The sequence below is a fragment of the Bombina bombina genome, chromosome 9, assembly GCF_027579735.1.
Source record: "Bombina bombina isolate aBomBom1 chromosome 9, aBomBom1.pri, whole genome shotgun sequence".
Lineage (NCBI taxonomy): Eukaryota > Metazoa > Chordata > Amphibia > Anura > Bombinatoridae > Bombina > Bombina bombina.
In genome coordinates this window covers 16863894-16881029 of record NC_069507.1, presented here as the reverse complement: position 1 = coordinate 16881029, position 17136 = coordinate 16863894, and the positions used below count along the sequence as shown (strand labels likewise).

Here is a 17136-nt window from a genome sequence, read left to right as displayed (position 1 = left end):
ATGTGACATAAGCAACTCCAATACTGAGACCAATGTATTTTGCAAGGACACAGGAACAAGTGTATTCCCCTCATTTAATGGGACCGTAAACTCAAAGAAAATACATGAAACTGTACTATTTAGACAACTTTACATTGTTTTTCCTGATTCCATAACTAACAGGAAGCGTGTGTTTGTGTATAACTGATGCCTAAGGACATTTGTTCACTGGTTAATATAGACAACTCCTTACAACTCTGTTAGTTGAGAGTAACAGGTAACAAGCATAAAAAAGCTTACGTATAGGAACTATATCTTTTACAAAATAAAGAGAATACATTTAAAAGGCCCATTTAAGGTGACGGAGAAGAAAAAAAAAAAAAAAAAAAAAAAAAAAAGGACTTTAAAATGTCCCTTTAAACTTGGTGGAAAAAGAACACATTGAAAGAGTCTCTAGATTTATTAAATATATTAAGTCAGATGCAATTATTTATATATATATAAAGACACGGCGAGGATACGCTCCGTCCCCCACACGAGGAAGATTCACATAACAGCTTATTCTGTAGGGCAGAAATCGGCTAAATAGATTTTCTCCAATATCGGCAAATTATTCTGTTTAAAAGTACAACATATATACAGCTATAAATTAATTCTAAATAGATTTATTTTTGTTCTAAAGTCTTCTGATTTCAGTTCAGTTTGAAGAAATATTCAGGCCACAGTTTGGGCAGATCCAGCCGTGCGCAGCAGCGTCGCTCCTGACTTCTGCGCACTGTAATTTAGTAGATGGGGCTCGTCTATGGAAAACACAGGGAACAGAGTGAGGGTCAGCAGCTTCATCATCCGTCCTATTGCAGTTAATGCCGGATGACATCATAAGGGCAGTGCTCCGTCATGGTTAGACCTAACCCCTAAACTGTCAGAGGACTCGGCTAAAGTCCCTCTGCCAACAAAGGGTTAGGGTGTTAGCAAGTCCTCTTGGCTTAACGGTATTGCCGGAAACCTGTAAAAGACAATAACTAGATTATAAACCTGTACTGAGAAATAAACCTCTCATTGCTCATTATTACTTTGCTCTGACAGCTTTAGGGATCAACCCCCCCACCCCAGATCAGTTTTAAAAACAAATTTTATTTGTACAAATTCCCTGCTGTAAATACATTAAAAGGGACAGTAAAACTGCAAGACATTTCTGTTGTGTTGCTATAGAATAACAAGCCAGTCAAGTCTAAACATTTTAAAATGAATTAACATTGTTTGCAGCAATAGGTTTTCAGTAGCCAAACTCTGCCCACCATTTGCCATTTCTGGGGAGCAAATCTGGGCTTGAGGCGGCAGACAACAAGGCTAGGCACTGACCTGTTATTATAAAGTACATTGCAGTTATATGATAATGCCAGTTTGCTACATGTATGTAGAAGAGTTAGCCTTGAGAATTCAGCAGGAGCATTTCAAGTTTCACTAATTAGAAAACCCACAATTCTCAGAGCTAAATTACATAAAAAGGGGGCAGAATAAACACTGCATTGCTTTTTTCTACACACATCTCAATATAAAATGGTCCCCTGGCACCTGGAGATGTTACCACTGATTGAAAAGGGTTATTAGACGCAAATCTCTATAATGTATGAGAAAAATAAACATGTTTTACAAATATATTGCAATCTAAACGACTGTCAGTTAAATACCACAAACACCTAAGCACAGTATCCCTTTAACCAATACTTTCTCATGGAGTCTTGATAATGTTACCTGTGCTGAGTGACACTAGCCATGCATGGAGGCCTGGACTTGTGACAGTCTGTTACAGCTGGGAGTTCCCATCTTTTGTGCTCGCTGGTATAGATCTGAGTCTCCAAAGTAACGCGCCCGGTACAACAGCCCCTCTTCTACAGAGCCAGAAGAAAAAATACACAGCAGTCAGAAACAACAGCACAAAACCGTAACCCCAGTGACTATTAAATGCATAGAATGTATGCAACATGCCTGGGGAATCACTTATATGGGACCTTAACCAGATGTGTCCCCAGTGGGAGTAGCTGACAACGTACATACCAGTGATACAGCCGACACACACACTAGCCATACGGCTGACAAAAACCAAAATTTATACTTACCTGATAAATTTCTCTCTCTCTCGACACCGTGAGTCCACAGATTATCTAATTACTATTGGGATATTTACCTCCTGGCCAGCAGGAAGCGGCAAAGAGCACCACAGCAAAGCTTTTAAATATCACCTCCCTTCCCTCCAACTCCAGTCAATCAACCGAAGTAAAGGAGAGAAAGAAAGCAACAAGGTGCAGAGGTGTCTGAGGTTTATAACATAACAAAAAAATACCCTGTCATCAAAAACAGGGCGGGCTGTGGACTCACCGTGTCAAGAAATAAATACATTTATCAGGTAAGCATAAATTTCGTTTTCTTTCCAATGACACAGTGAGTCCACAGATCATCTAATTACTATTGGGAATCAATACCCAAACTAGAGGACACAGATAAGGGAGGGACAAGACAGGGAACCTAAACAGAAGGCACCACTGCTTGAAGAACTTTTCTCCCAAAGGAAGCCTCAGCCGAGGCAAAAGTATCAAACTTATAGAATTTTTAAAAAGTATGTAGAGAGGACCAAGTTGCAGCCTTGCAAATCTGTTCCACAGAAGCTTCATTTTTGAATGCCCAGAAAGAGGAAACAGCCCTCGCAGAATGAGCCGTAACCTTCTCAGCAGGCAGCTGTCCAGCAGTTTCATAGACAAAGCCAATTATACTCTTCAGCCACAAAGAAAGAGAAGTAGCCGTCGCTTTATGCTCCTTACGTTTCCCAGAGAAAACTACAAACAGAGCAGAAGACTGACGAAAATCCTTAGTCGCCTGTAAATAGAATTTCAGAGCACGAACCACGTCTAGGTTGTGCAGAAGATGTTACTTATGAGAAGAAGGATTAGGACATAAAGGAACAATCTCCTGATTAATGTTCCGATCTGAAACTACTTTAGGAAGAAAACCTAATTTAGTACGTAAATAAAAAATAAGGTACGGAGACTCATACTGTAAAGCGGAGAGCTCAGAGACTCTACGAGCAGAAGAAATAGCAACAAGAAACAAAACCTTCCAAGATAACAACTTAATATCTAAGGAATGCATAGGCTCAAACGGAGCCTGCTGAAGAACCTTAAGCACAAGATTAAGACTCCAGGGAGAAGTAACAGGTTTGAACACAGGCCTGATTCTGACCAAGGCCTGACAGAACGATTGAACATCTGGAACCTCTGCCAGACGTTTATGTAACAAAATAGACAGGCAGAAATCTGACCCTTCAAGGAACTTGCCGATAAAAACCTTCTCCAAACCTTCTTGGAGAAAAAATAAAATCCTAGGAATCGGAACTCTACTCCAAGAGTAGCCTTTGGAATCGCACCAATACAGATATTTTCGCCATATCTTATGGTAAATTTTCCTGGTAACAGGCTTGTGAGCCTGAATCACGTTCTCAATGACCGAATCCGAAAAAGATAGATAAAATTAAGCATTCAATTTCCAAACAGTCAGCTTCAGAGAAACTAGATTTGGATGAAGGAAGGGCCCTTGAAGAAGTAGAAGGTCCTTCCTTACAGGAAGCTTCCAAGGGGGGAGAGATGACATCTGAACTAGGTCTGCATATCAAATCCTGCAAGGCCACGCCGGAGCAATGAGAATGAAAGGAGGAAATAGGTATGCAAGACTGAAGTTCCAAGGAACTGCCAGGGCATCTAGCATAACCGCCTGAGGGTCCCTGGGACCTCGACCCGTACCCCGGGAGCTTGGCATTCTGACGAGATGCCATGAGATCTAGATCCAGCTGACCCCATTTGAGAATCAAGTTGGAAAACGCTTTCGGATGTAATTACCATTCTCCCGGGTGAAAGGTCTGTCTGCTCAGAAAATCCGCTTCCCAATTGTCCACTCCTGGAATGTGGATTGCAGATAGATAACAGTTGTGGGTCTCTGCCCACTGAATAATCTTGGACACCTCTTTCATGGCCAAAGAACTCTGAGTTCCACCCTGATGGTTGATGTAAGCCACTGAGGTTATGACATCCAACTGAAATCTGATAAACCGGGCAGAAGCGAACTGAGGCCAGGCCAGAAGACCATTGAAGATTGCTCTTAGCTCTAGAATGTTTATGGGGAGGCTGGCGTCCATTGTCACTATCACCCAGGTAGGTCTGCGAAAACAGACTGGGAGAGATGATCCTGAGACAACCACCAAGGAAGAGAATCTTTTGTCATCTGATCCAAATGAATTTGCGGAGACAGATCCACATAATCCCCGTTCCACTGCCTGAACATGCATAATTGCAGAGGTCTGAAATGGAAACGAACAAAAGGAATAATATCCATGGCGGCTACCATCAGACCTATTACCTCCATACATTGAGCCACTGATGGCTGAGGAGAGGAATGAAGAGACAGACAAGAATCTTGGATTTTCTGACCTCTGTCACAAATATCTTCATTAGAACTGAATCCATTATGGTTCCCAAGAAGACTACCCTTGTAGATGGAATTAAGGAACTCTTTTCCAGATTCACCTTCCAACCGTGAGAACGCAGGAAGGATAAAAGCATCTCTGTGTGGGAGATTGCTAGTTGAAAGGACTGGGCCGGAACCAGAATGTCATCACTGCAATACCCTGTAACCGGAGCACTGCCAACAGAGATCCCAGAACCTTTGAAAAAATTCTGGGAGCTGTAGCAAGTCCAAAGGGAAGAGCCACAAACTGAAAGTGTTTGTGGAGAAAGGCAAATCTCAGAAACTTGTAATGATCCCTGTGGATGGGAACATGAAGGTACGGATAGATCCCGAACACAATGTAAGAACGCCTCTTTATCTGGTTGACAGATAATCTTCAGAGAAGAAATCTGCCTGTGGGGGGGAAAGGTCTTGAATTCTAGTTTGTATCCTTGGGACACGATGTCTATCGCCCAAGGATCCTGAACATCCCAAGCCTGAGCGAAAAAGGAAAGTCTACCCTTCATGCTGACTTTGATTCATTAGCAGGCTTCTTGGATTGCTTTCTCTTATTCCAAGATTGGTTGGGTCTCCAGGCAGGTTTGGACTGTTCCTGTTTTGTAGAGGGAGAAGAAAGTTTACCCTTGAAGTTTCGAAAGGAACGAAAATTACTCTGAAGTGCCTTCTGCTTATTTCTCTTATCCTGAGGAAGGAAATGTCCTTTTCCTCCTGTAATGTCAGAAATAATCTCAGCCAAGGCTGGGCCAAACAAGGTCTTATCCTTGTAAGGAATAGCCAAAAGCCTAGACTTAGACAACACATCTGCAGACCAAGATTTCAACCATAAAGCTCTGTGAGCGAGAATGGCAAAACTAGAAATCTTTGCTCCCAAATTTGATAACCTGAAGGGAAGCATCAGAAATAAAAGAATTAGCCAATTTAAGAGCCTTAATCCTATCCTGGATCTCTTCAAGGGGAGTGTCTGTTTCAATGGAATCAGACAGCGCATCAAACCAGTATGCCGCCGCACTACTAGGGTAGCAATACACACCGCAGGTTGCCATTGTAACCCCTGGTGAACATACATTTTCTTAAGAAAACCCTCCAGTTTCTTATCCATAGGATCCTTAAAAGAACAGCTATCCTCTATGGGAACAGTAGTTCTCTTAGCTAAAGTGGAAATTGCCCCTTCCACCTTGGGGACCGTTTGCCAAGACTCCTTAATAGAGTCATCAATGACAAACATCTTCTTAAAAATAAGAGGAGAAAAACATAATTTATGCTTACCTGATAAATTCCTTTCTCCTGTAGTGTAGTCAGTCCACGGGTCATCCATTACTTATGGGATATTAACTCCTCCCCAACAGGAAGTGCAAGAGGATCACCCAAGCAGAGCTGCTATATAGCTCCTCTCCTCTACGTCACACCCAGTCATTCGACCGAAAACCAAACGTGAAAGGAGAAACTATAGGGTGCAGTGGTGACTGGAGTATAATTTAAAATTTAGACCTGCCATAAAAAACAGGGCGGGCCGTGGACTGACTACACTACAGGAGAAAGGAATTTATCAGGTAAGCATAAATTATGTTTTCTCCTGTTAAGTGTAGTCAGTCCACGGGTCATCCATTACTTATGGGATACCAATACCAAAGCTAAAGTACACGGATGACGGGAGGGACAGGCAGGATCTTTATACGGAAGGAACCACTGCCTGAAGAACCTTTCTCCCAAAAACAGCCTCCGAAGAAGCAAAAGTGTCAAATTTGTAAAATTTGGAAAAAGTATGAAGAGAAGACCAAGTTGCAGCCTTGCAAATCTGTTCAACAGAGGCCTCATTCTTAAAGGCCCAAGTGGAAGCCACAGCTCTAGTAGAATGAGCTGTAATCCTTTCAGGGGGTTGCTGTCCAGCAGTCTCATAGGCTAAACGTATTATGCTACGAAGCCAAAAGGATAGAGAGGTAGCAGATGCTTTTTGACCTCTCCTCTGTCCAGAATAAACGACAAACAGGGAAGAAGTTTGGCGAAAATCTCTAGTTGCCTGTAAATAAAATTTCAGGGCACGGACTACGTCTAGATTGTGCAGAAGTCGTTCCTTCTTTGAAGAAGGGTTAGGGCACAATGATGGAACAACAATCTCTTGATTGATATTCTTGTTAGTGACTACCTTAGGTAAGAACCCAGGTTTAGTACGCAGAACTACCTTATCTGAATGAAAAATCAGATAAGGAGAATCACAATGTAAGGCTGATAACTCAGAGACTCTACGAGCCGAGGAAATAGCCATTAAAAACAGAACTTTCCAAGATAACAGCTTGATATCAATGGAATGAAGGGGTTCAAACGGAACCCCCTGTAAAACGTTAAGAACTAAGTTTAAGCTCCACGGTGGAGCTACAGTCTTAAACACAGGCTTAATCCTAGCCAAAGCCTGAACGTCTGGAACTTCTGACAGACGTTTGTGTAAAAGGATGGACAGAGCTGAGATCTGTCCCTTTAAGGAACTTGCAGATAAACCCTTTTCTAAACCTTCTTGTAGAAAAGACAATATCCTAGGAATCCTAACCTTACTCCATGAGTAACTCTTGGATTCGCACCAGTGTAAGTATTTACGCCATATCTTATGGTAAATCTTCCTGGTAACAGGTTTCCTAGCCTGTATTAAGGTATCAATTACTGACTCCGAAAATCCACGCTTTGATAAAATCAAGCGTTCAATTTCCATGCAGTCAGCTTCAGAGAAATTAGATTTTGATGTTTGAAAGGACCCTGAATTAGAAGGTCCTGTCTCAGAGGCAGAGACCAAGGTGGACAGGATGACATGTCCACTAGATCTGCATACCAGGTCCTGCGTGGCCACGCAGGCGCTATTAGAATCACTGATGCTTTCTCCTGTTTGATTCTGGCAATCAAACGAGGAAGCATCGGGAAGGGTGGAAACACATAAGCCATCCTGAAGGTCCAAGGTGCTGTCAAAGCATCTATCAGGACCGCTCCCGGGTCCCTGGACCTGGACCCGTAACAAGGAAGCTTGGCGTTCTGGCGAGACGCCATGAGATCCATATCTGGTTTGCCCCAACGACAAAGTATTTGGGCAAAGACCTCCGGATGAAGTTCCCACTCCCCCGGATGAAAAGTCTGGCGACTTAGGAAATCCGCCTCCCAGTTCTCCACTCCTGGGATGTGGATCGCTGACAGGTGGCAAGAGTGAGACTCTGCCCAGCGAATTATCTTTGATACTTCCATCATCGCTAGGGAACTCCTTGTCCCTCCCTGATGGTTGATGTAAGCCACAGTCGTGATGTTGTCCGACTGAATCCTGATGAACCTCAGAGTTGCTAACTGAGGCCAAGCCAGAAGGGCATTGAGAACTGCTCTCAATTCCAGAATGTTTATTGGAAGGAGACTCTCCTCTTGAGTCCACGATCCCTGAGCCCTCAGGGAATTCCAGACAGTGCCCCAACCTAGTAGGCTGGCGTCTGTTGTTACAATTGTCCAGTCTGGCCTGCTGAAGGGCATCCCCCTGGACAGATGTGGCCGAGAAAGCCACCATAGAAGAGAATCTCTGGTCTCTTGATCCAGATTCAGCGTAGGGGACAAATCTGAGTAATCCCCATTCCACTGACTTAGCATGCACAATTGCAGCGGTCTGAGATGCAGGCGTGCAAAAGGAACTATGTCCATTGCCGCTACCATTGAGCCGATTACCTCCATGCATTGAGCCACTGACGGGTGTTGAATGGAATGAAGGACACGGCAAGCATTTAGAAGCTTTGTTAACCTGTCCTCTGTCAGGTAAATTTTCATTTCTACAGAATCTATAAGAGTCCCCAAGAAGGGAACTCTTGTGAGTGGTAAGAGAGAACTCTTCATCTCGTTCACTTTCCACCCATGCGACCTTAGAAATGCCAGTACTAACTCTGTATGAGACTTGGCAGTTTGGAAGCTTGACGCTTGTATCAGAATGTCGTCTAGGTACGGAGCTACCGAAATTCCTCGCGGTCTTAGTACCGCCAGGAGAGAGCCCAGAACCTTTGTAAAGATTCTTGGAGCCGTAGCCAACCCGAAGGGAAGAGCTACAAACTGGTAATGCCTGTCTAGGAAGGCAAACCTTAGATACCGGTAATGTTCTTTGTGAATCGGTATGTGAAGGTAAGCATCCTTTAAATCAACTGTGGTCATGTACTGACCTCTTTGGATCATGGGTAAGATTGTCCGAATAGTTTCCATTTTGAACGATGGAACTCTTAGGAATTTGTTTAGGATCTTTAAATCCAATATTGGTCTGAAGGTTCCCTCTTTTTTGGGAACCACAAACAGATTTGAGTAAAACCCTTGTCCGTGTTCCGACCGCGGAACTGGGTGGATCACTCCCATTAGTAAAAGGTCTTGTACACAGCGTAGAAACGCCTCTTTCTTTATCTGGTTTGTTGACAACCTTGAAAGGTGAAATCTCCCTTGTGGAGGAGAAGCTTTGAAGTCCAGAAGATATCCCTGAGATATGATCTCCAACGCCCAGGGATCCTGGACATCTCTTGCCCAAGCCTGGGCGAAGAGAGAGAGTCTGCCCCCCACTAGATCCGTTTCCGGATCGGGGGCCCTCACTTCATGCTGTCTTAGGGGCAGCAGCAGGTTTTCTGGCCTGCTTGCCCTTGTTCCAGGTCTGGTTAGGTTTCCAGCCTTGTCTGTAGCGAGCAACAGCTCCTTCCTGTTTTGGAGCAGAGGAAGTTGATGCTGCTCCTGCCTTGAAGTTACGAAAGGCACGAAAATTAGACTGTCTAGCCCTAGGTTTGGCTCTGTCTTGAGGCAGGGCATGGCCTTTACCTCCCGTAATATCAGCGATAATTTCTTTCAAACCGGGCCCGAATAAAGTCTGCCCCTTGAAAGGTATGTTAAGTAATTTAGATTTAGAAGTTACATCAGCTGACCAGGATTTTAGCCACAGCGCTCTGCGTGCCTGAATGGCGAATCCGGAATTCTTAGCCGTAAGTTTAGTTAAATGTACTACGGCATCAGAAATAAATGAATTAGCTAGCTTAAGGGTTTTAAGCTTGTGTGTAATCTCATCTAATGGCGCTGAGTCAAGGGTCTCCAGAGACTCAAACCAAAATGCTGCCGCAGCCGTGACAGGCGCAATGCATGCAAGGGGTTGCAATATAAAACCTTGTTGAACAAACATTTTCTTAAGGTAACCCTCTAACATTTTATCCATTGGATCTGAAAAGGCACAGCTATCCTCCACCGGGATAGTGGTACGCTTAGCTAAAGTAGAAACTGCTCCCTCCACCTTAGGGACCGTCTGCCATAAGTCCCGTGTGGTGGCGTCTATTGGAAACATTTTTCTGAATATAGGAGGGGGTGAGAAAGGCACACCGGGTCTATCCCACTCCTTAGTAACAATTTCAGTAAGCCTCTTAGGTATAGGAAAAACGTCAGTACTCGTCGGTACCGCAAAATATTTATCCAACCTACACATTTTCTCTGGGATTGCAACTGTGTTACAATCATTCAGAGCCGCTAACACCTCCCCTAGCAATACACAGAGGTTTTCCAGCTTAAACTTAAAATTTGAAATGTCTGAATCCAGTTTATTTGGATCAGATCCGTCACCCACAGAATGAAGCTCTCCGTCCTCATGTTCTGCAAATTGTGACGCAGTATCAGACATGGCCCTAGCATTATCAGCGCACTCTGTTCTCACCCCAGAGTGATCTCGTTTACCCCTAAGTTCTGGCAATTTAGACAAAACTTCAGTCATAACATTAGCCATGTCTTGTAGAGTGATTTGTAATGGCCGCCCTGATGTACTTGGCGTTACAATATCACGCACCTCCTGAGCGGGAGATGCAGGTACTGACACGTGAGGCAAGTTAGTCGGCATAACTTCCCCCTCGCTGTCTGGTGAATGTTGCTTAACATGTACAGATTGACTTTTATTTAAAGTAGCATCAATGCAATTAGTACATAAATTTCTATTGGGCTCCACCTTGGCTTTTGAACATATTGCACAAAGAGATTCCTCTGTGTCAGACATGTTTAACAAACTAGCAATTAGACTAGCAAGCTTGGAAATACTTTTCAACTAAATTTACAAGCAATATGCAAAACGTTACTGTGCCTTTAAGAAGCACAGAAAAACTGTCACGGTTGAATAACAATGAACCGGATTAGTTATAGAAACCAAATTTTCACAGTAAAAGCATAAATTTAGCAAAGGATTGCACACATTAGCAATGGATGATTAACCCTTAATATCAGAAAAAACGGATAACAATTGAAAATATAAGCGTTTTTATCACAGTCAAAGCACAGTCTCACAGGTCTGCTGTGAGTGATTACCTCCCTCAAAACTAGTTTTGAAGACCCCTGAGCTCTGTGGAGACGTCCTGGATCATGCAGGGAGAAAAAGGCAGACTGTGACTGAATTTCTGATGCGTAGTAAAAGCGCCAAAATAGGCCCCTCCCACTCACAATACAACAGTGAGGGAAGCTCAGTAAACTGTTTTAATTTAAAACAAACGACAGCCATGTGGAAAATAATGCCCAAAACAATTTTTCACCAAGTACCTCAGATAATTAAACGATTTAACATGCCAGCAAACGTTTAAAATCTAATTTATGAAACGTCATTAAAAGCCTGCTGCTAGTCGTTCACACTGCAAGTTAGGCTAAAAGTTATTTGCATACAGTATTTTCCCAGTGAAGTGCCATTTCCCAGAAATACTTAAGTGTAAACATACATACATATCAGCCTGATACCAGTTGCTACTACTGCATTTAAGGCTGTACTTACATTATATCGGTATTAGCAGTATTTTCTCAGTCAATTACATTCCTTAGAAAATAATATACTGCAACATACCTCTTTGCAGGTGAACCTGCCCGCTGTCCCCTGATCTGAAGTTACCTTACTCCTCAGAATGGCCGAGAACAGCAAATGGATCTTAGTTACGTCCGCTAAGATCATACAAGAAAAACTCAGGTAGATTCTTCTTCAAATTCTGCCTGAGAAGAAAAACAACACACTCCGGTGCCGTTTTAAAATAACAAACTTTTGATTGAAGATATAAAAACTAAGTTTAATCACCACAGTCCTCTCACACATCCTATCTATTAGTTGGGTGCAAGAGAATGACTGGGTGTGACGTAGAGGAGAGGAGCTATATAGCAGCTCTGCTTGGGTGATCCTCTTGCACTTCCTGTTGGGGAGGAGTTAATATCCCATAAGTAATGGATGACCCGTGGACTGACTACACTTAACAGGAGAAAACCTCTCTCCCTTCCTTAACAATAATTTCTGTAGCCAGATCTGGTACGGGAAAACATTCCAGCATGGAAGGTACATCATAGTATTTGTTAAGTTTGCTAGATTTTTTTAGGGTTGACAACGACAGTAGTGTCAGAGTCGTCCAGAGTAGCCAAAACCTCCTTGAGTAGTAAACGGAGGTGCTCTAGCTTAAACCTGAAGGATACAACTTCAGCACCAGAGGAAGGAATTACACTGTCAGAATCTGAGATCTTACCCTCAGATGCTACCAAAGAATCCTCCTCATCAGATCTATGAGAGGGAATATTCGGAATAGCCACGACCGAGTCAGAAAGCTTACGCACTGATTCTTTAGACTTCCTCTTGCGCTTTCCCTGTAACATGGGAAAAGCAGACAACGCATCAGAAACTGCAGAAGACATGAGAGAAGCAATGTCTTGCTAGGAGACCCAAGCCGGAGCTTGAGAGGAAGCGCAGGGCACTGAATTATTGGGTACTAAAATTTGGGACACCTGAGGAGAAAAATGCGGCATATTTTGAACATTGTCAGAAGACTCCTGGACAGCATCCGTCTTAGACAATATTGGTTTAAAAAGTCTATCCTTAAAATGTTAAGTTCTCTCAACACGAGGAAAAAAAATGAATTGGTGGTTCAATATTGGCATTCAAACATAAAGGACATCTGTAATCTACAACAGAGTCTTTGTCCATCTTAACAGAATAAATATAATTAAATTATGAACAAATTTAATAAAGAATAAAACGTTACTGTCTCTTTAAATTTTAAAAAGAATCTGCTTTATTTTTTTAACAAAAACGTTACTGCTTTATTTTTCAAGATATGTGAAATAAAAACATCTCAATAACACCTCAAACAGCCTCTACACCTCAGCTATAGCTTTGCGGAGGTGCCTATCCTAGCAGGAGACAAAATAACTGATTCTTAAATTCAAAATGGAGCCGTTTCAGAAATGTCAGGCTAGCAAATAACCGTTTGATTTGAAAAATGTTAAGATGCAGATATCTTTCCTCCATATACAGGAAGTGAGAGAATAAGTGTGCAAGAGAGATTATTACCTCACACAAGCCCTAATAAAACCACCAAAATGAGCCAAGTTCTCCTCAAGTCCCCAGTGCCTGCAATACTGCCATACATAATCCCCCCTTACAACACTAGGAGTAATGTATTAAATACCCCTGTTAGGGAAATACTAAAGTGCCATGTTTTTTCCTTAAAATAAAATAAATTAGCTCTTACCTCAATAAATCTGCCTGGCAGCAAAGCGGCTCACTAGGTTTGGAGAGGTCCTTTTCCCTCACATTGACCTTATGCTTACCTGATAAATTGATTTCTTCTACGATACGACGAGTCCACGGATTTCATCCTTGTGGGATATTAACCTCCTGCTAACAGGAAGTGGCAAAGAGCACCACAGCAGAGCTGTATATATATATATATATATATAGCTCCTCCCTTCCCCCCACCCCCAGTCATTCGACCGAAGGTTTTAGGAAGAGAAAGGAGAAGCTAAAAGGTGCAGAGGTGACTGAAGTTGAAATAAAAAATATAATCTGTCTTAAAAAATGACAGGGAGGGGCGTGGACTCGTCGTATCGTAGAAGAAATCAATTTATCAGGTAAGCATAAATTTCCTTTTCTTCTACAAGATACGAGTCCACGGATTTCATCCTTACTTGTGGGATACAATACCAAAGCTACAGGACACGGATGAAAGGGAGGGACAAGACAGAGACCTAAACGGAAGGCACCACGCTTGATGAACTTTCCTCCCAAAAACAGCCTCAGAAGAAGCAAAAGTATCAAATTTGTAAAATTTGGAAAAAATATGAAGGGACGACCAAGTCGCAGCCTTACAAATCTGTTCAACAGAAGCATCGTTTTTAAAGGCCCATGTGGAAGCCACAGCCCTAGTAGAATGAGCCGTAATTCTTTCAGGAGGCTGCTGTCCAGCAGTCTCATATGCCAGGCGGATGATACTCCTCAGCCAAAAAGAAAGAGAGGTAGCCGTAGCTTTCTGACCCCTACGCTTTCCAGAATAAACAATGACGATGATTGACGGAAATCCTTAGTCGCCTGCAAGTAAAACTTCAAGGCACGGACCACGTCCAAATTATGTAACAGACGCTCCTTCTTAGAAGGAGGATTCGGACAATAGGAAGGAACAACAATTTCCTGATTAATATTCTTATTTGAAACAACCTTAGGAAGAAATCCAGGTTTGGTACGCAAAACCACCTTATCAGAATGAAATATAAGATAAGGCGAATCACATTGTAACGCTGAAAGCTCAGAAACTCTTCGAGGAGAAGAAATAGCAACTAAAAACAGAACTTTCCAAGATAATAATTTAATATCTATGGAATGCATGAGTTCAAACGGAACCCCTTGAAGAACTAAATTCAAACTCCAGGGAGGAGAAAATGGTCTAAATACAGGCTTAATTCTAGTTAGAGCCTGACAAAAAGACTGAACATCTGGCACATCTGCCAAACGTTTGTGAAGCAAAATTGACAAAGCAGAAATTTGTCCCTTTAAGGAGCTTGCTGATAACCCTTTCTCCAAACCTTCTTGGAGAAAAGACAGAATCCTGGGAATCCTAATTTTACTCCATGAGTAACTCTTGGATTCACACCAATAAAGATATTTATGCCATATCTTATGATAGATTTTTCTAGTGACAGGCTTTCGAGTCTGTATCAAAGTATTGATGACCGAATCAGAGAATCCCCGCTTAGATAAGATCAAGCGTTCAATCTCCAAGCAGTCAGCTGCAGAGAATGTAGATTTGGATGCAGAAAAGGACCTTGAATGAGCAGGTCCTGTCTCAAAGGAAGTTTCTACGGTGGCAGAGATGACATGTCCACCAGATCCGCATACCAAGTCCTGCGTGGCCACGCAGGCGCTACCAAGATTACTGAAGCTCTCTCCTGTTTGGTTCGAGCAATCACACGTGGCAGGAGAGGAAAGGGTGGAAACACATAAGCTAGGCTGAACGACCAAGGCATCTATCAGTTCGGCCTGGGGATCCCTCGACCTGGATCCGTATCTTGGAAGCTTGGCATTCTGACGAGATGCCATCAGATCTAAATCCGGTCTGCCCCATCGGAGAATCAGTGAGGCAAACACCTCCGGGTGGAGTTCCCACTCCCCCGGATAAAAAGTCTGACGACTAAGAAAATCAGCTTCCCAGTTCTCTACTCCTGGGATGTAGATTGCCGATAGATAAGAGTGGGCCTTCGCCCATCGGATTATGTTGGATACTTCTATCATCGCTAAGGAACTCCTTGTTCTCCCCCGATTGATGATTGATATAAGCCACAGTCGTGATATTGTCCGACTGGAATCTGATGAATTTGGCCGAAGCCAACTGAGGCCACGCTTGTAGCGCATTAAATATTGCTCTCAGTTCCAGAATATTGATTGGAAGTAGAGACTCCCCCTGAGTCCAAACACCCTGAGCCTTCAGGGAATTCCAGACTGCACCCCAGCCCAGTAGACTGGCGTCCGTTGTCACTATCACCCACGAGGGTCTGCGGAAACACGTCCCCTGGGACAGATTATCCGGCGACAACCACCAAAGAAGAGAGTCTCTGGTCTCTTGATCCAGATTTATCTGAGGAGATAAATTTGCATAGTCCCCATTCCACTGTCCGAGCATGCACAGCTGTAGTGGTCTGAGATGAAAGCGAGCAAACGGAATGATGTCCATTGCCGCTACCATTAATCCAATTACCTCCATACACTGAGCCACTGATGGCCGAGGAATGGACTGAAGTGCTCGGCAAGTATTTAGAATCTTTAACTTTCTGACCTCCATCAGAAATATCTTCATATCTACCGAGTCTATCAGAGTTCCCAAGAAGGGAACCCTTGTCCGTGGAACTAGTGAACTCTTTTCTATGTCCACCTTCCAACCGTGAGTTCTCAGGAAGGACAATACTATGTCCGTGTGAGATTTTGTCAAATGATAAGTTGACGCCTGAATCAGAATATCGTCCAGATAAGGCGCCACTGCTATGCCCCGCGGTCTGAGAACCACTAGAAGAGCCCCTAGACCCTTTGTGAAGATTCTGGGTGCCGTGGCCAACCCGGAGGGAAGAGCCACGACCTGATAATGTTTGTCCAGGAAGGCAAACCTTAAGAACCGATGATGATTCTTGTGAATAGGGATATGAAGGTATGCATCATTCAAGTCCACGGTAGTCATATATTGACCCTCCTGGATCATTGGTAATATTGTTCGTATAGTCTCCATCTCTGAAAAACTTGTTTAGACACTTAAGATCTAAAATGGGTCTGAAAGTTCACTCTTTTTTTGGGAACCACGAAAAGATTTGAGTAAAACCCCTGTCCCTGTTCCAGTTTTGGAACAGGACAGATTACTCCCATGGTAGAGGTCTTTTACACAGCGTAAGAACGCCTCTCTTTTTATATGGTCTACAGATAATCGGGAAATCTCCCTCTTAGGAGAAAATCCTTGAATTCCAGTTGATACCCATGGGTCACGATTTCCAGTGCCCAAGGGTCCTGAACGTCTCTTGCCCAAGTCTGAGCAAAGAAAGAAAGTCTGCCCCCTACTAGATCCGGTCCCGGATCGGGAGCCGCCCTTTCATGCTGTCTTTGTAGCAGCAGCGGGCTTCTTGGATTGTTTACCTTTAGCCTGGTTGGGTCTCCAGACCGACTTGGATTGAGCAAAATTCCCTTCCTGCTTCCAAACACACTTTACCTCTTCCTAGTACAAACACAGGCAAAGAGAATGACTGGGGGTGGAGGGAAGGGAGGAGCTATATATACAGCTCTGCTGTGGTGCTCTTTGCCACTTCCTGTTAGCAGGAGGTTAATATCCCACAAGAAAGGATGAAATCCGTGGACTCGTCGTACCTTGTAGAAGAAAATAATAAGGGCAGCAACTTTTATTTAAAATATGAGGGAGGCGCAGTGAGAATTATGTCCCACAAGTTCCCTTTGCTTAAAAGCCACCAATGCTCTACTGAAGAGACTGAAATGGACTACAGCTACACCCTGGAGTAAAAACAGCACATACAAGTACTGCAAATAAAATCTTGATTGAAGAATCTTTCCAGCACCTAACTTTACCACTTCCTTACTCTAACGTAGGCAAAGAGAATGACTGGGGTTGGAGGGAAGGGAGGTGATATTTAACAGCTTTGCTGTGGTGCTCTTTGCCACCTCCTGCTGGCCAGAAGGTCAATATCCCAATAGTAATTAGATGATCTGTAGACTCACCGTGTCATTAGAAAGAAAACTTGATACAGCAGACACACACACACTAGCGATACGGGCAGACAGACAGACACACACACACTAGCGATATGGCAGACACACACACACTAGCCATACAGCTGACAAAAAAAACC

General features: G+C 43.2%; 1 protein-coding gene across 1 annotated transcript in view; it reads right to left on the bottom strand.

Annotated features, from left to right (window-relative positions):
• Positions 1–424: 424 nt before the first annotated feature.
• Positions 425–17136, bottom strand: part of DNAJB12 (DnaJ heat shock protein family (Hsp40) member B12) — a 67589-nt gene continuing 50877 nt past the window's right edge. Inside the window, exons 8-9 of the mRNA XM_053691922.1 lie at positions 1735–1871; positions 425–985 (exon numbers count right to left, since the gene is read on the bottom strand). Coding sequence (XP_053547897.1) covers positions 1750–1871 — 122 coding nt within the window. The 3' untranslated portion in view covers positions 425–985; positions 1735–1749. The remainder of the gene's footprint in view (positions 986–1734; positions 1872–17136) is intronic.